Raw genomic sequence first — 24,448 nt, forward strand, 5'->3', positions numbered from 1 at the left:
TACTGTTGGGTCAGGGCTCCATCTTTATGACCTAATTTAACCCCCCGATAAAATCCCAAAGCCATTAAAAAGTCATTCCAACCTTTCACCCAGCCCCCAGCCCCAGCAATCACCAATTTATTTTCTGTCTCTAGGGATATTAGCTATTCTGAATATTTCATATAAATAGAATCTTACATTATGTGACCTTTTGTGTCTGACTTTTCACTTAGCAGATTTTTGAGTGTCATTCACTTGGTAGCATGTAACATTTTGTTCCTTTTCATGGATGAATAATATTCCGTTGTGGCTTTGTTTTTTATGTAAATGTATATAAAAGACATTGTATAAAATTAATGTCCATACATTTTTAATACATCCATATATCTAATGTACATACTGATTTCTCTTTGGCAAGAGGCCCACATTTAGAGAGACTAGCTTGGATGTATTTTTATTTGTCTTCTTGGTGTATAGTGGCATGGTAGCTTTAACACAGGTCCCACTTTATATCTCTACTTTCTTTTAGTTTAATTATTTTAAATGATTTACCTATACTCCACACACAACCCCACCTAAATTTAAGGATGGGTGAAATTATCCTGTGCCTTCTGTTTTTTCTTTATCCAGTAAATGGAAATGTTGTCACTGGTCAGCTGTGACCGGCAGACGGAGTGATCAGGGGCAGCTTCATTGGTCCTCTCTCTAGCATTTTGATACTTCTGGCTTGGGTTCCCCCAGCCTGTGTTATGCTTCCTGCGAGCACACCACTCTTCTTCTGTTTACTCTGTTGGTTTGTTCTGTCTCTCATCTGAGAAGCAGTGTAATAAATACATGCCCTGTTTTGACTTCTGTTTTGGGTCCTGGCTCCACCATTTAATAAAGTTACAAAGAGGCAAATAAAGAACAGAAAAGGAGGAAGTAGACTTTTTCAAGTGGTTATTAGAAATCATGGATGACCTGGTTCCCTCCATGTACATAATTTCTCCTTCACATTAGCCCAGGGATTCGGAGAAGGGGTAGATCGGACCTCGACGGCAGGAAGTACATCCAGGAGGATGTAGGGGATGCGATTGCTTAGAAGGTCAGCTTTCCGCTTAGTGATGGCAGAAAGCTTCAAGATGGAGGTTGAGGAGGAAAGTTTGGAGAGACGACAGGGTGGTTTTGACCATGCTGACTTCTGACATCTGGTCCTTAGTAGTTAGTGATTTAAAACAGCCTCTATAATCACAGTCCTGTCCTGGCCACTGCTGCTGTCAGTCATCACGTTGAGTTCACTTCCTTCGAGAGTTTGGATAAATTCAGGTCAGAGCTGCAAATGTCATAGAAAAGCAATTCACCAAAAGCTGATCTCTATTCGGAAGCGTGTAGTCTGAATGTACCGTGATGAGGCACTGTTATTTTCTGATCTGTTCATTAAAAAGCTTGACTGAAAACTAAACAAATACAACTGCTTCCTGGTGGGGTGTCTGTGGGCCTGAAATAGCCACTGGTCCAAAGGGAAGAAAGCTGTCAGTGAAGGGGTCATTTTGCCCTCCCTACCAGGACGTTTGGCTATATTTACAGATACTTCTGCCTGTTGCAGTTAGGGGTAGGGTTATCATGAGAGTAGAAGCGGGAGGTGCTGCTAGACTTCCTGCAGTGCACAGGATGGCCCCCCATAACAAGGGGTGGTCTGGCCCCCTCAGTGGTACCTGGGTGAGAAACCTGCTTGAGACCCTTCCTCATTCACACTCCTTTAGTCCTAGGTCAACCCGGTGGCTCCGCATTCCAGTACAGAGGTGGGGCTGTGGGGGGGGAGAGGGGGACCCTACCCCTAGTGACCATGGCGGGGACTTCCTGATAAGGGTCCGAGGAGCAGCTGTTCTGTCAGGCAGTGGATGCCTTCAGGGCCTGTTAGCAGATAATGGGCTTTGTGTGAGAGAGCTACTGTTACCACTTTTGTGAAATTGCCAAGTGTAAGAAATCTCTATTGCCCCTGACAGGGGCTGCAGTTGAGGATGTATCTGTCCTAATCTATGGGTGCTTTTCTTCCTTTTTTATTGTTTTTTATTTTTTTGTTTTTGATTTGTCATGGAAGATATGGAACAGGAAATTGGACTCAACAATTGCTGGATTGTTCTCCCTCCTCAGATGTCACTTTGTTAACAAGCTACTCTTAAGTCCCCTCAGCTCTTACCAGGGATCCATACATTGTCCCTGTGCCAGTCAAGGCCCGGGGTAATGTGTGTGTGAAGGCTCTTATTGGCCATCTAGTATCTTTGAAATCAGGGGTTACATTTCTTAGTTCTTCCCCTGGCAAGGAGTTTATTCTTTAAAGCAAACAAAAGATCAGTTGGTGTCCTTGTGTTCATGAGAGCCATAAATGTATTTGAAAGTGGGTTATGTCTGGATAATACTGCCTTTTGCTTTGGAAGACCCTAGAGAAGAGCTCTCTGTCTTGGGGGCACTTGTCAGGCACAGATCTGAAAGGTGCCCCTTGCCCGGCAGGCCAGGGGCTGTTCCTGGGTGTCAGGGCGATGGCTCTGGCAGGGGGACTCGGGCTGCAAGGGTGGGAGCAGTTGAACAGGAGGGTTTCAGTGAGGCGATGACTGTCCTCAGCAAATGGGAAGCTTTGCAGAATGAGACCGGGCAAAGTGTGAGGTTGCGTGCACTGACTTCATCCTTGGAAGTGCTGCTTCAGAGAGTTTAGAAGCCGATAGTGTGTGGGTTTGCTTAAAGATGGTCATACCCATCTCCCGAACAAGGGGTTTAGACCACTGTCCACAGCGAGCAGGATTCTTTGCCTCGAGTTATAAGGGACAATTACATAGGACTCGCCTAACCAAGGGGCTGTTCTCAGGAGTTTAGCCTGACAGTCAGCTCAGCATTCTCTTTAGCAAATACTTCAGCTCAAGAAACACAGATTCTCACTCATTTAAACACACAATCACCCTTTGTACTTTTATCAGCACTTCTTGTGTCGTTTCTGTCTCTCTGCACTTTATTATGGCTGTTTTCGGTATTTACTAGCTTTGTCTCTGATTAGATTAAATTCTGAGAACGGGTTGCCTTTTATTCATTTTCAGGCTGTGAAGCAGTTCTCTCTGCTGGTCATCAACATCGTTTTACTAATGCTCATTTCATGAATTTAGCCCCTTCACTGCTCTGCTGATTAGAGTTTATTTGCAATTTATAAGATAGGAAACTGTGTCTCAGGCTAAGTGACGGAAGGGGCAGAATTATATGGAATTAGGAGGATGGGCTTGTCTGGGTGTAAGTCATTTTATGGTATATGCATTTTACATTAATAAAGCTTTGGATTTTTGGTTGTTGTTTTTAAAGAAAGGAAAAGAACCCAGCTCCACTACTTGTTAGCTGTAATGTGGGGCAAGTTCTTTAACTGCCCTGTGCCTCATTTCTCACATCTGGTAAAGGGGGACATTTTTAGTTGCTGGTGTTAGAATTAAACAAGTTAGCGCATGTGAAGTGTTTAGAACAGCGGCTGGCAGGCGGTCGCTGTCTGCTGTTACTGTTTCTCTCCCGGGCCATGTGGCCAGTCAGCGGATTGGAGCCTGGTTGGCTGGATTCTGAAGCCCATGTCCTCACCTTTGAATTCTGTGTCTTTCTTGGCTCTGATACAGCCGACAAGGGCTAAGTCAATATTTGTAGAATGAATGAACGCATTTGGAATTTTGGGGTGGTGGTGCTTCTTTAGGTGAAACAAGTTTGCTAAAAGGTGAGAATCTACCTTGGGATTCATGAAAGAAATAGAACACCAGGTCCGAGTTCTGGAAAATCCTCTTGTATACCTCAGCCTGGGCTGAAAAAGCAAACAGCTTCTCAAATCAGTCATTTTAAATGAGCTCCCACCCATGTGGAAAATATGGCCTCATAGTTGGGCTGGCTCTAGAGGCTGCCAGGGAGCCTGGGCACTCAGGGCTGGGGTGGTGGTGGAATTCCGATGCCCTTCCTGCAATCTAGAAAATGCGTCTGGCCAGCACTGGAGGTAGTGCGGTGGGGGCTGGGCAGGACCTTGGTTCCGGCACAAGCAGGGACTGACTCCTCATCATAGAGACTCTAGAAGAGGGAGGGTATTGGTAGGTAATCCTGGATATGATGTATTTGTAGGGTGTAGCTATCGTTTGTATTACTGGTTTCCACAAAGTGAACCCCAGAAACTGTAATACCAGTCTTCTCACCTATTTACATGCTATAAAGGTAAGCTTAAGGAAGTGAGATGGACACAGTGTCAAGGTCATTGCTACTAGGACAGGGCTGATGAATGACAGATGCACTGTCCTGGCAGAGTGTCCAGATGAGTGGAGTGCATACAGAAGTCCACCGTTCTGGGGTCTTTGTTGTGAGTCTGTCCTGTCTTTCCTAGCAGAGTGGTCCTGGCCCCCAGCTAGCAGGGAGAACTGGCATTGCAAGAGTTATGTATGTACTGATAGCTCTGCGGGGGACAGAGGTGCTGGAGCCAAGGTGACTGAGTGGGGGGCAGGCCAGGCTCTCCCGCGGGAGGTGGTGTTGATGCCCAGGCTAAAAGGGTGCATGGGTGTCGCTGGCCGAGCAGTGGGGAGAGGCTCAGCCTGGCTAAGACCTGAGAAAAGTCCAGACGAGTCTGAAGGGGGAGGCACGGGGCAGAGTGTGCACCGTCCACAGGCCATGGGGGGGATTTTGTCCAAGTGAAAAGGCTTTATGTGAGGCAGGGATGTGAGTCTGCAGGGCTCACACTGGCTACTTGGTGTTGCGTAAATTGAAGAGGGGCAGGGCTGGGTGTGGGACTGAGGTGGGAGCACCAGACCTGAGACAGTGTTGAGAACAGATGGTTTAGCTGGGCCTTTGTCCCTGGATGGTGCAGTCCCCTGCTTTGAAAAGCCAGTTTGTCTCTCTGAGCTACTCACCTCCCTGCTGGGTACTGGGATTCCACATGTTTCTCCGCAGTCAGTCTTTCTTCAGATCCCTGTACTCTAGGCTCCAGGGTGAGCACACTGCTGCTCAGTACGTTTCACTTTCTAACCAGTAGCTCATGGAAACCCCAGTTAAAAACATATTTGCCTTAGACAATTCTTAGTAGGTCCACAAGACTCTTTCTTCTTCCCCTGTTATCACATTAAAAATGCCTGGTTATGAAGCCATGGTTGGGAGGGAGGGGGAGGGCAGTTTTGGGGTAAAAGCACATGCTTTCTGCTGCTTGATATATATATAATTTATTGTCTATTTTATTTGGCTTAACTCTAAACCACCAATCACTCAGATAATGAGCTGACTCGTGCAATTAAGAGTGCAAAAATTTATAAGGCATTGCTGTGAGTTTTGTATCGCAGCAAACAGATATGTTTTTCTTCCTCCCTTTGGTAAAAAAAGTGTCACGGGAATTTATGTACCAAGTTCCTTGGTGCCATTTTAATCATCTTATAGAGTGGACGTGTGGAATTTACATTCTCAGAGCAGCTCTAATTTATCACATGCTTTTTATCATTTCAGAGGTAGAAAAAAAGATTGTTTTGTTTTTTTTTATTTCCCCAGGTGAATGTTGAACTAAGGTAGGTTAGGGTGGGGTGGATGAAACCAGTAATTCATACACACCTAGGCTGGTTGTCACTGGGGACGTTTGTTCCCTAAAATGAGAAAAAGCAAACTGAAAGCAGACATTGTCTTTGTGCACAGACCCCCATCTCAGCTCATATAATGATGTCTCTAGAGTCTAGTGTCTAGACCTTCGTGGTCCAATTCAGTAGTCAATTAAAATACGGCTCTTCTGTAAAGAAGTGTGCAGTGAGTCTGAAATAGCCACCAAACTTTGAGAATTACTATGCAAAACAAACATAAAATTCTCATTAATACATTTTCATATTGATTACCTGTGGGAGTGATAATATTTTGCATCTAGGGGGTTAAATAACAGATAAAATTCAAATTAATGTGACCTGTTTTGTTTTTTGTTTGTTTTTTCTCATGTGGTTGCTAGAAAATTAGAAGTCCCCCATGTGGCCCTCATGAATTCTGTTGTGAACTCGGGTCTAACGAAGCACTTTGCTCGGAGGTGAGCCAAGTTCAGCGGGAGCTGGGAACCCCAAGCAGGGAGCTCCTGAAGGTTTTATCTCCGGAGTCTGTGAGCTGCAGGCCATTGGCCTGGCTGCTCTTCCCCGGGGAGAACGTCCTGCTTCCTTCACGGCTCAGCTGCCCCAGGCCTCCCCTGCCCGCCAGCCTCGCTTCTTAGGAGAATTCCGCTTATCTGCCGTCTGTGATTGATGACAGCAAGAGGGCACAGCACTTGTAGGTCAGCCCTTTCTTAGAACAAAAAGAGTTCAAGGAGTTCTTGAGATTAGGAGGGTCTGTAGAGTTTTAGTGACATTCTTCAAGTGCTGATAGCCTTTGGTGGGGTTACCCATGATTGTTCTGAGTTGTGTGGTGGCCACCGGGAACGTTTTGTCCTTGCGAGTTTTCAGTGATCCACTTGCATTAAAACAAACCTGTTTGTAGGGCTTTTGCTCTTTTCTGTCAAAGGAGAGGTTTGGACCATTTTGGCTCTGCTCTTCTAAATGGTGTTAGGTAGATCTTGTGGCCCAGGGAGGATGTCCCCAGGGAGAGCCACCAGTCTAGCCTGTAAAAGAGGCATGGTTACTCTTTTGGACTTCCAGTGTCTGTTGATAAAGCTCTGTGGTATTTGTTGGGAGAACAAAGGAGTTTGGGTTGTGGGACAAAAGAGGCCTTCCTTCCAGCTTGCCTGGTGTGAGCAGGAGAGATCAATCAGCATGTAGACTTTCCGTGGAAGCCTGTAAGGAAGACTTACTGCCATTTGACAAGCTGAATTTTGGGTTTACTCACAGATTCCCATGAGTTTATTATCTAGGGATGTGATTTCACACCTCACTAGGACACGTTGCCTGTGTATTGAAGTAGGACATATGGTATTCTATTGGAATATCTGCAGGGGCATTGCAGAGTCTCTAAATAATGCTAATAAAGGACATTTTCTTTAAAAGGGTACATTTTTAGGTGCTGTTTAGCCAGCCAGATTTATTATAAGGTGCAGTTTTGTGGGAACTTCTAAAATAATTTTTAAATGACATGTTTTAAAATGACTGTTGCCCTGGCCGGTTGGCTCAGCGGTAGAGTGTCGGCCTGGAGTGAGGGGGACCCGGGTTCGATTCCCGGCCAGGGCACATAGGAGAAGCGCCCATTTGCTTCTCCACTCCCCTCCCCCTCCTTCCTCTCTGTCTCTCTCTTCCCCTCCCGCAGCCAAGGCTCCATTGGAGCAAAGATGGCCCGGGCGCTGGGGATGGCTCCTTGGCCTCTGCCCCAGGCGCTAGAGTGGCTCTGGTCGCAGCAGAGCAACGCCCCGGAGGGGCAGAGCATCGCCCCTGGTGGGCAGAGCGTCGCCCCTGGTGGGCAGAGCGTCGCCCCTGTTGGGCATGCCGGGTGGATCCCGATCGGGCGCATGCGGGAGTCTGTCTGACTGTCTCTCCCTGTTTCCAGCTTCAGAAAAATACAAAAAAGAAAGAAAATGACTGTTAACTAACTTCAAAACAAATATGTGGATTGCTGTGACCATTGACTTTTGGAATAAATATGATAAGTGTAAAGGTGTATGTCAGCATTATATAGGAGCAATGCATTCTGTTTTGTGATGGAATATATATGTCGCTAACCAACTTAACTAACTTTTCTCCCTTCTCTTCCTTCCTGGTTTTGCTTGGACCGAATGCTTTCCCTTCTAGGGCAGCTGTTTAGATTTATGGTTTTAAACCCAGTGCTCTTTGTTTAAGCTGGTGTTTGCTTTGTGTGGAAGGGGGAGGAGAGGAGGCTTGTTTGCCAGGAGTCAGACCAGGGTTGAGAGTCACTAAACTGGTGACTCTGCAGATGGGGGCAGGGGAAGGAGCCCTCGGCCACCACCCTAGCTGGACCCCGAAATGAAGGTGGAGCCGCAAAAGACCCAGACCCTGCCATCCCAGCTGTGCACACCTGGAGTGGGCGCCTGGACTCTGCCGAGGTTACGGGGCTCTGACACGTTTCGTTCTGCTGGGAAGTCAGGGATGAGAGAGCCTCCCTTCTGGGCGTTTCTCTCCCTGGATAGTTTCTTGGATGTGTGCTTAGCCTGGCATCTCAGTTGTGGCTTCCTCTGCCCGTGGTTACTTTCCTTCCGCGAGCCTGTGCAGTGGTGAGGGCCCTGGTTTGTAGAGAAGCAGTGGGCCCCGGGGAATGGCTCAGGAGCAGAGTGCTGCCTCCCCCGGGGGAGCTCTTGCCCTGCCCTGCGTGGCATGCTTCCCTCTACCCCATCCCCTTCTGACCCAGCAGAGGACCCCTCTGTGTGGAGGGTTCACTGTGGTGGGGGGTTTTGCAGGCACGCCCTTGTTTCCAGACAGATGTCAGGCTTTGTACTGAGTAGGGTAGATTGAGTGCGAGTGTGAGTGTGTGTGTGTGTGTGTGTGTGGCTTTAATTGTGACTGGAGTGGTTTGGGAAGGGTGCAATGGAAAGGAAGGGAGGACTGAACTCTACTCGTAGGAAATTTCCTTTGGTCTCGCTTGGGAAAGCATCTGCTTTGCAGGGTTGAGCCTGTTGTTCTAACCGCTGGTCCTTAGGTAGTGAGAGGCCTCCTGGGAATGAGGGCGGGAAGCCGAGGGCCTTTGTGTAGGCCTGGCCCACTTTGGTCCAGATGGGCCTTGGCATGCAGGAATGGGAGAAGCTGACCAGGAGCCAGGAGGAACTGGGAGGAACTTTTCCTTTAGCTTCAGAACTTTGAGATACCTGCCCGGATGGGGCCCGCATACATTTGGCCGGCAGGCCACAGACTTCAGCCCACTGAGCGCAGCCTGCTCTCCTGGTCCACCCAGGGGGATCTTAACTACAGTGCCCAGTCCCCGCTGCTGCTCACCCGTTCAGTCAACTCAAGGAGACCTTGAGAATTTCTAAGTTTTGAATGACCGAGGGTCTCTTGAACTGAGATGGAATGCAAAGCTGATACCTCAGAATGGCTTGGCTGCTGTGTTTTTCTTCTTGTTTTTATAAAAACATAGTTAGTAAAAAATCTATTGCGTTGCAAGACAATGTAATTTGACCCACAGTTTATGGGGGAGGAGGGAGGCGATTTTAGTCCTTAGAGGTTTCTAGTGCTTGATGGGTTAGAGTCTGAGATTTTTTTCTTTCTTGGACCGGACAAAGGTGAATGCCTTCATTGTTCAGTTGTGTGGAGCTGTTAATAGTTTACGGATGGTGATTAAGTCAAGCAGGTAAGCCAAGTTACAATGTATCTTAGCCGAAGTGGCGCTTGGCTAATTTGCGGAGTGGACCTTTCAACTTGAGCCTTCCACCTGCCCCGTGGGGTTTGTCCTATTTATTCGTCCTTCAGAACCCAGACCTCGTGAGGCCTGCTTCCTTGGTCAGCACCCCCGGGTATGGATACTTTACGTATATGTCCCCAAATTAGCTCTATGGCATCAAGTGTAAACAATCTAACTTCACCCTGGTGGCCTGCACGCTTCTGCTGTGTTGTGAATCTTTGGACTGCGTCCCTGGCCCAGCATCTTCCTGGCTCAGTTGGTCAGTAGCCAGGCACTTCTGCTCTCCATGGGGGATTTCTGCTTGTCCATTCGCCTTCATCTCAGAGTTAGCCATCAAACCCCACAGTAACCTGGGAGGTAGGTAGTGTTTATTTCTACTCTTCTGTAGGTGAGGAGACTGAGGCGATGGTGGTTCTTTTGTACCAGACCGTGTTCTGATCCAGAAAAGCCAGGATTCCCATGCAGGCGGTTTGACCCCCAGAGTTGAGCTATCATTGGAAACTACCATCCTCTAGTGTCTAACCTTGAGGAAAACCCCAGATGGTCACCCACTGAGGGATAGTCTATAGGTTACCTGACCTGTATACCCTTCAAAACAGGTAAGGCTTTTAATCAAAGAACGTTTGAGAGACTGTCACTGAGCTGAGAAAACCTGAGGAGGCATGACAATGAGAAATAATGTCCTGAGTGGGATCCTGGGACAGAAAAAGGACACTAGGGGAAAGCTAGTGAAATCCAAATGAAGTATGTGGAGTTGAGTTCATACTAACGCAGCCAGTGTTCCTTCGTGGTGACAGCTGTGCCGTAGCAATGTAAGATGCTAGCAACTGCAGATGTGCAGGGACTCGCTGCTATCTTTGCAGCTTCGCTGCAACGTGGTTCTTGCAGATGCCACCATGTGCTCACTGGGCATTGAGCAGAGTGCTGAGGTAGGATCTGGGGTTGAGAGTGAATTAGTTACAACTTAGCCCTTGTCTGGTGTGTCTAGCCCTGTTTTAGGTGCTAGAGATTCAAGGGCAAGTAAAACTAACCCACTCTTGCCCCCTGTAATACAAGTGATGTAAATCCTAGTGTAACATCCATCAAATAGTCAAAGAGATGAAATAACTGTTGTTTTAGAGTTCTAGGAAAAAGGTATTAAATACTGGTTTTGGTCATTTACGTAGATCTCTTGAAGAGTGAATTGCTTTCTATTGAATAGATATCTTCTGAAAGTTATGATATCTGCATGTGACAAATAATAGCAGATATGCCTTTGTTCGTAAGTAGTAGAAACTCAGCGAGAACCAGTGTAAGCTGAAAAGAGGACGTTTCTCGGCATGTGGGCCGTGGGAGGGCGGGCCTAAAGGTGGCTTTGGGATAACTGGGTCCAGGGAGTGAATGAAGTCAGATACAGGTCTGCTTGTTTTCTTGTGTAGTTGTTTGTCTCTCTTCCTTTCCGCTGTTTTATTTGAGATATAATTCACATATAAAATTCACTTTTTTGAAGTATACAGATGAGTGATTTTTAGTATATTCACTAAATACTAGTATTAGTATATATTGGTATACTAGACTAGTGTATACTAATAGTTACACAACTATTACCAGTATCTAATTCCAGAACATCTTCATTACCTTATAAAGAAACCCCATACCTGTTCCCAGTCACTCCTACACCCAGCCGTAGAAAACCAGCAGCCTGCTTTGTCTCCATGGATATCGCTTCTAGACATTTCATATCAATGGAATCATGCAATATGTATGTGGTCCTTTGCAACTGACTTCTTCCACTTTGCATAACGATTTCAAGGCTCATCCATGGTATAGTATGGATCAGTTCTCCATCCTTTTTATCACAGAATAATATTCCATTATATGAATATACCACATTTTAAGAATCCGTTCATCTGTTGGTGGACATTAGGGTTATTTCCCCTTTGGGACTGTTATGAAGAGTGCTGCTCTGCGCATTCGGGTATGGGATTTGATGTGTGGACATGTGTTTTCATTTCTCTTGGGCATATAATATAGTGGAGTTCCTGGGACATATGGTCACTCTGTGTTTAACTCTTCGAGGAACTACCAGACTTCTCCACAGCAGCTACACCATTTCACATTCTCCCCAGCAGCGTATGGGGGGTCTATTTCTCCACATTCTCACTAACACGTATCTTTTCGGATTTGACTTTTAAAGACCTTTACATGCAGTGGTTATGATTTTACAGAAAACATGAACTGTTTTTGAAATTTAGTAACATCCTGCAGAGGCATTAATTAGTATGTACGCGACAGCGGTGAGAAATCGCTGCTCTAAGCGCATTCACTTCCCGCTGTGTTCTCGGGTCATTCATTTTTATGAAGTATTGACAAACCCCCATCCCGAGTGTGTGTATTCTTTTCTAGAAACAAATGGTAGTCACAACCCAGTCAGGATTTCATTAAGGTAATCTTACCAGTTTTTTATTTCTTGGGGAGGTTATTTTTTTAAGAGAAATTTTTCGCGTCGCGAGTGGGAAAGGACAGTACGCTCTAGGAAACAGGGAGAGGTGGAGGCTGTCTGGCAGTTCACTCCACGCAGAGTGCAGGCACCTTGTGATGGTTTGTGTTGCCCCTTCTGTTCTGTTTCTCCCGTTTCCACCAACAGGAAGAATGGAATGCAGCTCTGAAACCAGCTATTTTGTGTCTCCTGGAGAGGATTTCCCACTAGTTTTTGGAAGTCCTTAGAATCGGAACAGTTTTGTTCATCTTATAAAATTTGCATGGCTTCCCCTCCCCCCATTTACCTGCTTCTCTTTCTCATCTTGTTCTGTTGTTCCTTACGATATGTGATTACTCTCTTTGAAAGAGACTAGATAGATGGGGAAGGTTTTAAAATAGGCATAGTTTACCTCTAGCAGATTGTAAGCTCTTTAGAGCAGGATCGGTTGACTCTTTTATAGTGCCTGATACAAAATAGGAAGCTGAAAAGATATTTGTGGGAGGCATGGATTTGTGGTGGATGGTGGGTGGGTAGGTGCACGGATGGACAGAGGGATGGATGGATTTATGGGTAAAATGATATATACATATTGAATGAATTTTAGGGGTACTGGCTGATTCTTTAGGTCCATTTTCTATTTTCTTTTAAACACATATATATATTGGCTATGTGATGATTGGTTGGCTGATAGTGGAATAATTTGAGTTTAGTTCCTTGGTTTGTCACATTTCTATAATGTTGAGATGTTGTCAGCAACTCGGAGATGTCTCATTTCTTTCAGTGTTCCTTGGATTATTTCTAGTCACTGTAGTATAACTGAAAAGCTGTTTCAAGGAATTGCAAAGAAGGTAGGGAAAATCAGAATATGAAATCAGGACTAAATCAATTGGCAGGTTGGACCCCTGTAACCACAGGAATAAATTCTTTACAGGATCATAAGTTCATAATTCAGGTGTCTTGCCATTTAGCCTAGTTTGTTTTTTATTTTGATTTGGAGTGGGAGTCAGGGTAACAGTGAATCTTTGTTAGATATCAAGGTTGGTTTATTGTTGATGATACATCTTTCCATTTTCTTTTCTCTTTCTTCCTTTTCATCATCTATTCATATACTTTTGTAGTATCCTCTGCAGAGAAGCTGCCTTTATTAGTAGCTAATTGTGGTGACACAGTTTCACCTTCCAGGCAGGACAGCAGGAAAGAATGTTGGTGCCATGTGATCCCTCTCTCGGGGTGCACTGTAGACTGGCATTGTCCAAAGACCTGGGTGAGTTGTCTGTGACCTTTATAGTAGTGAATGCAGACAGAATTCAGTTATCAACCATATTAGTTTTTGGGGTTTTTTTTTAAGGTGTGTTTGTGAGTTAGTTGTTTGGGACACTATATGTCTTTCTATGGAAATAGTGCCATAAATGATCCTAGGCCCAAAGGGAAGCCCAAGAAATGATGTCAGTGATGATGATGATGATGATGATGATGATGATGACGACATAGCTGAAAGCTGCAAATATATTATAGCTACAAATAGTTGAATATATTTCTTATTTAAAAGCAATACCATTGAAGACTTCTGTATAGACCAGCCTTGGGACTAGCACAACACTTGTGCTATAATATTTGGGAAGAGGGTGTGAAATATGCCTATGAGTCCTCAGATGAAGTGTCAACAGCTCCTTTTCCTCTGGAATTTAATAGTGGCATCACGTCTGGTGGGGTCCCCCAGCCAACATTAAAATAATACAGACTTGGGATCCTCACACCACATTTCCCAGTATTATATATAGGCTGTGTGCTCACAGTTTCTCTCTTGAGCCTCCCTGTATTTTTCCTACTCGACCGCTGGCAATGGCCTCAGCACCTCCTTGAGTCCTGCACCCTTTGAGGACAGAGTCTGCACCCACCCATGTTCCATTTGGAGTTTAAGCAGCCCTTGGCTGACTTGAAGCATTCCTTCGTGGAATCTGATACAGTTTTCAGAACGGATTGCCAGGCCAGGTCTAAAACCCCACAGTCACGCACAAAGGAGAGAGGGAGGGAGGCAGGAGGTCATTCCTCAGCATTGTGGTCCACACTTTCCATGTTGTGCCTCAGAGTTTGAGCGGACCACCCACTGCTGTGGGGATGCTGGGAGAGAGTGCGCCCTCACGCCCTCCCTCTCCACTTCACTTCCAGGCCCTCCCCCCTACTGAGGGGCGGCCATCTCCATGGGGCCTTTAATTTCTAGATCTCCTGGGCCTGTCCCCAGCCAGCGGCTCAGGGCTCGTGGCTTGTGTTCACCCTGCTTGTGTTCACACTGCATTTTTCATACATACCTCGTAGTGTGATTATGCTGTCTTTTCAGTATCCCTGCACTGTTTCCAAGCTTTCTGGCAAGTTCTGTGTCGGGGTTTGCGAGCACTTGGGGTTAAAATAACTCCTGAGATGAAAAGCACAGAGAGCAGCTCCAATCATCTGTATAAAAACATTAAAAGTCAGTTCTAATTAACATTAAACTGCATTGGAAAACAAACAAACCAACAGCCCCGTGGACAAAGGAGGAAAAGGAGAGTCCTTCTGGCACTGCCTGCAAACTGCTTATCTCCTAAGTGGTTTTCCTTAAGTTTGTCAGACGTTTGAGTCTTGTCTCAGAGGTCACTCCCTCCCTTCTATATGCACTCAGTTTAATGTCACCGGAAATTAGATCTGTCCCAGGTAATACTGTGTCCAGGCTGATCCTACTTCAGAGGTTGTGCAAATTCCTAGAATTTTACAACAGGGTCTGCTTTCAATTAATTAGGTCTCGGACAGTGAACGGTTTCGAACAGTTCAGAACTTTGTATTCCTCTGGATCTGTGTTTGACAAATGGGGTGGTTCCCTCGTCCTCAACATGAGTACCCTGTCCAAAGAGGCAGTGATGTCGAGGTCGAGGTACCAGCTTCAGAACTTGAATGTCATAAAAGCCATGTGTCCTTTGAAGTAATAAGGATTAGGAAAAAAAAATAACATCTGTTAAGTTAAAAAGGTATTCCTACTTCCAACAGAATAAAAAATGATAAAACAGGAGAGAGTTCACTTAGATGTAGAAGCTAAAACAAAACAAAACACCAAACTTACAGATACAGAGGATAGAAGTGGGGGTAGGAGAAATGGGTTAAGGGGGTCAAAAGGTACAAACTTTTAGTTATGAAATAAGTGCTGGGGATGTAATGTACAGCATGGTGATCAGAGTTGATAGTACTCTATTGTATATCTGAAAGTTGCTAAGAAAGTAGGTCTTAAAAGTTCTCATCATAAAAAAATAAATTTGTGACTCTGGTGACAGATGTTAACTAGACATACTGTTATTTCACGATATACACAAATATTGATTCATTATGTTGTATGCCTGAAACTAATGTGTTTTATGTCAATTATGTCTCAATTAAAAATAAACAGAAATGCTATTTAAATCCTTAGGACCATAGTATATGAGTCACATTGAGTTTCTGGAATTCAGTACCATTCACAGCAAAGACCCCTCCTCGCTACACGCGCATGTGCACAAGCACACACACACACACACGCACACACGCACACATACACACACACACACGGCTCCATTCCCCAGCCTTCCACATGACACATCTAAGCCAGGTTGCTTCTCTACTGAGTCAGTAAGGGCAGAAAGGTAAGAACTTTCTTTCAACTACTCTGTTTACTACAGATTTATATAGTGTTTTTAATTTATTCTTAAAAAAATTATTTGACCTCTTTGTCTTAAAAAAGAAAAAAAGCAGATCACATTTTATGACTAAATTATGACTGTTTCATGTAGGTTGTTAGGGAATCCTGAACATGATACTTAACTTAGGGCAGTAAGTGGTTGTGGGACAGAAGTAGGTGTGGTACTATTTCCGGGTCTGAGACGGAGTTATGTGTTTCGCTGAAGAATATTCTCTTTGCCCTGAACCTGTAATTAGAACATGCCACACAGCATGGTATTTAAAGTCCGTTGTCATTATCTCTTTTTTATGGTTATTTCCCTACCTTATTTTTAAACTTAATTTTTTCAGAGTTCAGAAAAATCATTTTTAAAATCAGAAGAGAAATAGCATTGTTTTTTAAAGGGCAATGGGAGATTGAAATCCATATGGTGATTTTTATCTTCTTTACCTTAAAGTAGGTAATAATAAGTATTTTTGTGCCAAGGGCCATTGCGGGAATGTTTTAGGCTTTGCGTAGCTACATCCCATAGCTGTGGTAGGGGGAAGGATGAGCCAGGTAAACATCCTTGGCCAGGGAGGCACTGCAAGTCTGAGGCGATTGGATAAGGAGTTATGATTAACAATCGAGTTCCATGGGACAGAGATGCCGTCTGCTACACCTCATCTTTAGAGTACCTTGAAAAGTCTTGTGTGGTGTCAGCTCCCCAGTCTATGTTAGTGGACAGCAGAGACATAAAATTCAACACAGAACTCTGAATTTCAACACAACCCTTCCCATGAATTGTTTTGGGTTTGGATTTGTTTGTTTGTTTGGTATGTTGCATGCACCTCTATCATTCAATTACAGAAGCGTGATTGGATTTTTCCCATTATGGAGTGATTAAGAATGTTTATGTACAATGGACATGTATATAAGCTGTGAAATTAATTTTTTAAAATAACTTGAAACTACTAAGGTATAATTACATGTAATAAAGTACACCCATGATAGTTGCACCGTTGAATGAATTTTAATACCTTTCTGCAGTTCTGTGGCCATCAGCACAGCCCTGGTTTAGAACAGTTCCATCATCCCCCGAAGTTCCATTTTCCACATTCACAATTAGTGTCACCCCCTCTTCCCCACACCAGGCAGCTGTTTTACCTTCCGTGTCTGTGGATTTGCCTCTTCTGAAAATTTCATGTAAATGGAACCCTATACTGTGTACTCTTTTGTGTATCTTCTTTCACTTAGCAAGATTTTTTTGAGATTCGTCTTTATTTGGTGTTCTGTCAGTGATTTGTTTTACAGAAGAGTTGCGTTGTAGGGATTAATCACATTCTGTCTCTGGACCAGTTCATGAACATTTGAATGATTTCTAGTATTTGGCAATTAGGAATAATGCTGCTGTGAATATTTGCATGCAAATCTTTTTAAAAATTTCTTTTGAGGCCCTGGCCAGTTGGCTCAGTGGTAGAGCGTTGGCCCAGCGTGTGGAAGTTCTGGGTTCGATTTCTGGTCAGGGAACACAGGAGAAGTGCCCATCTGCTTCTCCACCCTTCCACCTCTCCCTCTCTATCTCTCTCTTCCCCTCCAGCAGCCAAGGCTCCATTGGAGCAAACTTGGCCCCAGGCACTGAGGGCTCTATGGCCTCAGCCTCAGGCACTAGAATGGCTCTAGCTGCAATGGAGCAATGTCCCAGATAGGCAGAGCATTGCTCCCTGGTGGCTATGTCGGGTGGGTCCCTGTCAGGTGCATGCTGGAGTCTGACTGCCTCCCCGCTTCTAACTTTGGAAAAATAAAAATAAATAAAAAAATTTTCTTTTGAATGGGTAGATATCTAGCAGTTGAATTGTTGGGACATATGGTAAGATTATGTAAAAACATCTTTGTTTAATATCCTTACTACTTTCTTCGCATTGTCGCCAATACTTGGTATAGTCAGTCTTTTTTGTTATAGCTGGGAAATCATTTGTTGGCAATGGAAAATGGAACCCCATGAACCTCACTTATGAAGAGAGGCTGGTATTTCTTACCTCCTCCCTATCTTACAGGATTGATCTGAAGATCAAATGAGATGGAAATTTATGTGCAGGGGCTTTATATTACAAAACTTACTGGTGAGTTTTTAGCTGTTAATTTAACACCTACCCATCTCAGAGATTAAGATGAAAACCTGCCTAAATTTTTTTTTAATTTTTATTTATTTATTCATTTTAGAGTGGAGAGAGAGTTAGAATGAGAGAGACAGAGAGAGAGAAGGGGGGAGGAGCAGGAAGCATCAACTCCCATATATGCCTTGACCAGGCAAGCCCAGGGTTTTGAACCGGTAACCTCAGTGTTCCAGGTCAACACTTTATCCACTGCGCCACCACAGGTCAGGCCCATAACTTGCCTAAATTTTAATAAAATGTGTATGTTATGGTCAAACTTGTTCCACCTTCTTATGAAGGCATATTTTACTCAAACTGTGAGCTTTCTCCATATGCCTGCATTGTACCTAATTTATCAGCCTTATTTAACAATGGCACAACCCAATATAATGATTTGCATATGGTGGGCAAATTTTTCTTTCCCACTCAAACCTGGATGGTCTGGTAAATGTCTGCTTGTGAATTCATTTTCAAACCCAAGCAGTCCCTGGGTGTTATGAAAGAGATAGGTTCTATAGGTTTGAAAATGTTTAAGTATTTATATGCACAGAAAGGTAAAAATAAATACTCTATTAAGACAAACATCTAAGTTGCATTTAATAGGTAACATATCTGTTCCTATTAACATACACATTCAACTTAAGTACAAACCTATAGTACCTATCTCGTTCCATAGCCCGGAAATTGCTTGTGCTTGTGGGTGGCCTTCTTTTTTGACTTGTGCATATGTGTCCTATTCTAATAGAAAAGAAGTAGAAAATTTGGGTGCTCAGAGAAATGACCAGTAAATGATCTGTATAAAAATATTCATTGCAACGGTTTTACTTTGCAATTCTGATTCTATGAAAATTGCCAGTTTAAACTTTTTCAAAGAACAAAGAGAGTTTTGAATGCAATTTCCCTTTCTACAGGTGAAAGCCAGCTGCTGTAGGTCTAGGGGAACTGGCCCATGGACTCTCCATTATTGCTGTTTGGGGCTGGATTTCATACAACTTGTTTATCAGCAGCTCTTCACACCTGTTGAGAAAGAACCTTGGACTAAGGAAGTTAAACTGTGTGTTTGATCATGTACGACTGTGTCAACAAAGGACTTCATAGCACTTTCAAACGAAAAGATAAAAAGAAACACAACAAAACTCAGGTTAAAGAAGTTGCATGCCTCTGGGAATCTGGAGGTCTCTTAATCTTGGTGACAATTTATACTAATCAGTAATGTTTTATCATCTTTATTTAGCCTTAATAAATAGACAATTTTAATGAGAAATGTGCTCATGAAATTCTTTTTGATAAAAATGACGCAGGTGATGGTCATAGCAAAAAATGCTTTGGACTCAGGACTCTGGGATGGAGGTCCACGGAATTCTGATTTAATGATTTTACCTACTGAGTGAAAACTCTCACCTTATGTGACTTTGAAAATTTCTATTTGAATGTGTGTGTGTGTGTGTGTGTGTGTGTGTGTGTGTGTGTAACGCAGCTTTCAAATGCTACAGCCTTCGATGTGTGAGTTAAAGAGGAAAAGAAGTAGAGAAATGACCAGGAAACAATCTATATACAAAATATTCATTGCAACGATTTTACTTTGAAATTCTGCTTCTATGAAGTTGCCAGTTTAAACTTTTTCAGAGAACAAAATCTTTTTCTCAAGCATCACTAATAATGCGGTCTGGTATGGAATGCTATTGGGAGAGCAGTCTTCTGTTCGGAAGCAGCTGTTTGCTAATAAAGAATCAGGCTGACAGGCAGTTGGTCCTCATTGTTTCTGGGTGTTACCAGCATCTCAGCCTGCACGGGCATCAGTACGTGGCCCGCTCCTGTGGAGATGGGACTCGACGCTGTTGGTGTTATGTGCGTTCTTTAAATAAGCAGACTTCCGGATTTATAGGGAAACACTTTATATTTGTTTCTGATGTTATTTTCCAGCTTGATCATGAGGATTTCAACCCCTTGTTGGAGGGGTGGTAGAAGAAGGATGGGGTTAACAAATTCTCATAACAATGATAAATGGGGTGCACCTGGGGGAGGGCCTTGTGTGGGGTGTATTAGGGGATGCTAGGAGAAAACTCACACGGGAAATTGTGTGAGCCAGTCATAGGGAACAGAAGCCAGTGCCCTTCCTTTCTTTTTAATTTTTATTTAGAAAATTAACTTTAACAGGGTGACATTCCAGTGCCCTTTCAACCTTAAACCTCATCCACCTTGTTCTTCTTGGAAATGCTTGTAGAGTCTCATGTACACGTGACCCCGTGTCTGAGTCCCCCTCCTTCCAGAGGCCCTGGGTCTAGTTAGCTGGCCTCAGATGCTGTCATTGAACTCAAGGTGACTTACTGGGGATCCTGAGTAACCGTGTTGTAATAGCAAACGTTTTAGGTCCTGGCTAGTGTGTTTTAAACAGGGTCATTGATGACATGGAGGGAGTAACTTAAATTGGATTTTTGTATCTTCTTAAATTTTTCTTCTTAGGGTGAGAGAGCAAATGGTCGTATGTGACAACTGGCCATGTAGAGGGACCTCTGTGTTGTATTTTGATTGTTGACTGATCTGTTAATGCATGTGATTTATTTATGGATTATTTTAAGGAGACAAATAGAGTTGGTGTGATGTGTGGAAAGAGCATGGGATTAGGAATTGGAGAGATTTGAGAACTGGCTCGGTCACTGACTGATGTCAGGCAAGGACTTAGGCTCCCAGCTTCAGTTTCCTCCCAGAGGAGAGGATGCCTATCGTGCTGACTGTTAGAATTAAATATAGAGTGTCACTGAAGCTGTTAGCACATGGCCGGGCCACCTCATGGGCACTCCATTGCTGGAAGCTGCTATTTTTGCTATGTATAAAGAGTAACAGTAGCATAAAGGGATGATTTACTTCTGTGTTTCTTAGTTCCTGCCAAGGCTCTGTTAACAGAGCAGCAGTAACCCCTTAAACTGGAAGTTGAACATACCATAACCAATATATTCTAAATATTTCACTTAACATTTCAAATCAGAACAGAAATTAAGCAGGCCAATGGAATGAGATTGAAAGTTCTAGAAAAAGAAGTTGTTTGGTTTAAGTGCTGTTTCAAGTGATAATTTTGGTGTATTATTTCCAGTGTCATTTTTGTTGGAGTTAATGGGATTATTGAGCAGAGTAGAAATAACTTAATGAGATACTAAAGCTGTCCGTCACATGGGTATATATTGTATCATCAAGCTAATCATTTTTGATTGGAATGACCAGTGAACATCCAGCCATTTCTTCAAACCTTTTTTTTTTCACTCGTCCTTGGAACAAATAGTTTTTATGTTGTGAAATCAAAGGAAAAGTATGTTCAGTATTGAAAAGCTAAAAATATGGTTATCATTTCATTCGTCTAGTGGGGAAATAAAAAAGGGAAATGCAATCAATGCCAAGAAAATATGCCCTTAGTTAAAACAATGGGATCTGGAAGTTGTTGTCTTTTGGACTACAGCCCCAGACTATGGAGTGCATTATGTGTTCGGAGGAATCCTACCAAAATCATTCTAGTGGAGAGAGTTCTAACATTTACTAAAACGTTAGTCCCTCTTGTGGAGAGTGCAGTTGACACATGGAGTTAGTACATGTAGGAAGTCAGTGGAGTGTTCTAATGTCCTCCAGGTGGGCAAGTGTGTGGGGCTTGGGCCCGGGAAGATGTGAGCACACAGGTCCCGAAGAGTTCTCGACTTGGGGTGAAGCAGAATAGTAGTGACTCGGCCAAATTTGTGGTTTCTGGAATCCACCTGCCTGGGATTGAGTTCTCTTAGTCTTTTGACTGGTCAAGTTAGTTGATCTCTAGGCCTCTACTTCTTCATCTGTAAAATGGGTGTAATAATAGTATCTGCCTCCACAGGTGTTTGTGATGTGAAGTGAGGAAATTCTATTAAGTCAGTTGCACTTAGTAACACATGGGCTACAAGTTTCTCAGTCCCTGCTTGGCTCTCTCTGTCCAGTGGGACTCTGTCTCAGTCACACTTTTCCATAGTAAAGTTTGTGAGTGATGCTTTCTGAAGAGTTATTCTTTGCTTGTTTAAGAAGAACATTTAAGTTTCAAAAAGTTTTTTTTTAAAGGACTATAGTAGTCATAGTAACTTTGACAGTGGTGTTTGCCACAAAATGCAACCCAAGCTCATCACTAAATCCTGTCTATTTTATTTACAGGGAACACGGGTCTGGCTGAGAGAAAATGGCCAGCATTTTCCAAGTACTGTAAATTCCTGTGCAGAGGGTGTCGTCGTCTTCCGGACAGACTATGGTCAGGTGAGCCCAAGTCCCTTTGGCTTTGTGTCATCTGTCTCACACAAGGGCGTGTGTGTTTCACTCCTCTACTTCCCCCAAACCTTAAGCCTTTTTTAAGTGGTAAAATAAAACCCCCAAAGGAGTGTGTAGTGCACACCTTCAGAGTGTGAGTGACACAATGACTTTCTCCCAAATGGAGCACAGAAAGAATTCCAACCAGGATGGGACAGAAGAGTCTCCCCTTGGCTGGTCTCCTTCCTGGGGTCCTCCTGTCCATGAGTCAGAAGTATGGAGTGCAAGCAGCTTGAGGAAAAGTTTGAATATATTGATATTTGCTAATTGGTTTCACTGCCACTTTCCCTTAACATTCTTGAACTTTCACGGATATTAGAAATGCTGGCTTGCCAGTGAGACTGGAGTGTGGTGGTGTCCTGATCCCTGTAAAAATCAGACGAGCAAACCCCTAACCTGAGCTTCCTTACCTACAGTGTGTCTGTAAAGTCATGGTGCACTTTTGACCGGTCACAGGAAAGCAACAGAAGACGATAGAAATGTGAAGTCTGCACCAAATAAAAGGAAAACTCTCCCAGTTTCATACCTATTCAGTGCAGTTCGATGTGGGCTCACGCACAGATTTTTTAGGGCTCCTTAGGTAGCTATCCCTTATAGCCTCTACAGACTTGTCACTGACTGATGGCCTACCAGAACAGGGTTTCTCCACCAAACTGCCGGTTTCCTTCAACTGCTTATCCCACCGAGTAATGTTATTCCTATGTGGTGGCGCTTAGTTATAAATGAGCCGATATTCATGTTGCACTTTTGTCACGGATTCAAATTTAGCGAGCCACAGAACACATTGAACTTTCCTCTGTACCGTCCACATCTCGACTGGCATGGCCATGGGCTGCTCCGCTATATACACGGTGTTACATCATCATCTGCGCATGTGCACATGCTGCCACATCATCTTACAGAAACTGGGAGGGTTTTCCTTTTATTTGGTGCAGATTTCACAGTTCTTTTTTTTTTTTTTTTTCTTTTCTGAAGCTGGAAATGGGGAGAGACAGTCAGACCGGGATCCACCCGGCACACCCACCAGGGATGACGCTCTGCCCCTCCGGGGCGTTGCTCTGCCGCGACCAGAGCCACTCTAGTGCCTGGGGCAGAGGCCAAGGAGCCATCCCCAGCGCCCGGGCCATCTTTGCTCCAATGGAGCCTTGGCTGCAAGAGGGGAAGAGAGAGAGAGGAAGGAGGGGGGGTGGAGAAGCAAAGGGGCGCTTCTCCTATGTGCCCTGGCCGGGAATCGAACCCGGGTCCCCCACACGCCGGGCCGACACTCTACCGCTGAGCCAACTGGCCAGGGCCCAGATTTCACATTTCTATCGTCTTTTGTTGCTTTCCTGTGACCGGTCAAAAGTGTACCATGACTTTATGGACACACTGTACCTTGTTGAGCAACTGAAGAAGTTCCTTCTGTGTGTGAGACTTCTGCTGCATTTTAGTGTAAGACAAATGAACAGCCATATCACTGGAAACAGAAATAGCATGTGAACCCAGGAACTGACTCATTGATTGTATAGTTGACCCTTTAATGACATGGGTTTAAACTGTGCAGGTCTACCTATATGTGGATCTTTTTTTTTTTTTTTTTTTTTTTGTATCTTTCTGAAGCTGGAAACGGGAAGAGACAGTCAGACAGACTCCCGCATGCGCCCGACCAGGATCCACCTGGCATGCCCACCAGGGGGCGACGCTCTGCCCCTCCGGGGCGTCGCTCTGTTGCGACCAGAGCCACTCTAGAGCCTGGGGCAGAAGCCAAGGAGCCATCCCCAGCGCCCGGGCCATCTTTGCTCCAATGGAGCCTCGGCTGCGGGAGGGGAAGAGAGAGACAGAGAGGAAGGAAAGAGGGAGGGGTGGAGAAGCAGATGGGTACTTCTCCTGTGTGCCCTGCCGGGAATTGAACCCAGGACTTCTGCATGCCAGGCCGACACTCTACCACTGAGCCAACCGGCCAGGGCCTATGTGGATCTTTTTCAATAAATATTGTAAATATTTTTTCTCTTCCTTAATGTTTTTACTTAATAACATTTTCTTTTCTTTAAATTACTTTATTATAATAATACAGTATATAATGCATGTACACATACAATATATGTGTTAATCAACTGTTTCTGCTATTGGTAAGGCTTCTTCTAGTCAACAGTAGCTATTAGTAAAGCTTTGGGGGAGTCAAAAGTTAGATGCGGATTTTTTACTGTGCAAGGAGCTGGTGCCTCTGACATGTTGTTCAAGGGTCAACATATTTAGGTAATTGTGAAAAGAGCCATTTCTCCACTGTATTAAGGAAACTAATTTTAATGTTACAAATGATTCCTTTCCTCAGAGACACATATCAATATTTAAGACATGAAGAAATAAAAGAATGGCATATACCAATATTTAAAACTGATAGTTTCTAAATCTCATTTGTAAGTTGTGCTGAGAACAAAAGCTGCAATGTCAGTGTTGTGTAGTTTGAGGCACACAGGCTACGGGCTTCTCACAACCCTAGCCCGATGGTCCCTTTGATGCGGTACCTTTCTTATTTCTTGGCTTCATGAGGAGCGATGTTGCCCGGCTATTTAGCAATTCTTCCATTTGTTTTTCATCTGAGTCTTAAATTGCTCTTTAGTAATTTATCTGGTGGTGAAG

At 44.0% G+C, this 24,448-nt stretch overlaps 1 protein-coding gene across 3 annotated transcripts in view; it reads left to right on the forward strand.

Annotated features, from left to right (window-relative positions):
• MYO10 (myosin X) overlaps positions 1-24,448 on the forward strand; it is a 224,426-nt gene that overhangs the window by 18,440 nt on the left and 181,538 nt on the right. For 2 of the 3 annotated variants that reach the window (XM_066374157.1, XM_066374163.1), the window contains exon 2: positions 21,680-21,778. In XM_066374157.1, coding sequence (XP_066230254.1) covers positions 21,680-21,778 — 99 coding nt within the window. Of the gene's footprint in view, positions 1-9,103; positions 9,359-21,679; positions 21,779-24,448 lie in introns of those variants that run through there. The other variant, XM_066374170.1, reaches the window with a different exon arrangement.

Source organism: Saccopteryx leptura, chromosome 1, assembly GCF_036850995.1.
Source record: "Saccopteryx leptura isolate mSacLep1 chromosome 1, mSacLep1_pri_phased_curated, whole genome shotgun sequence".
NCBI classification, from domain to species: Eukaryota; Metazoa; Chordata; class Mammalia; order Chiroptera; family Emballonuridae; genus Saccopteryx; species Saccopteryx leptura.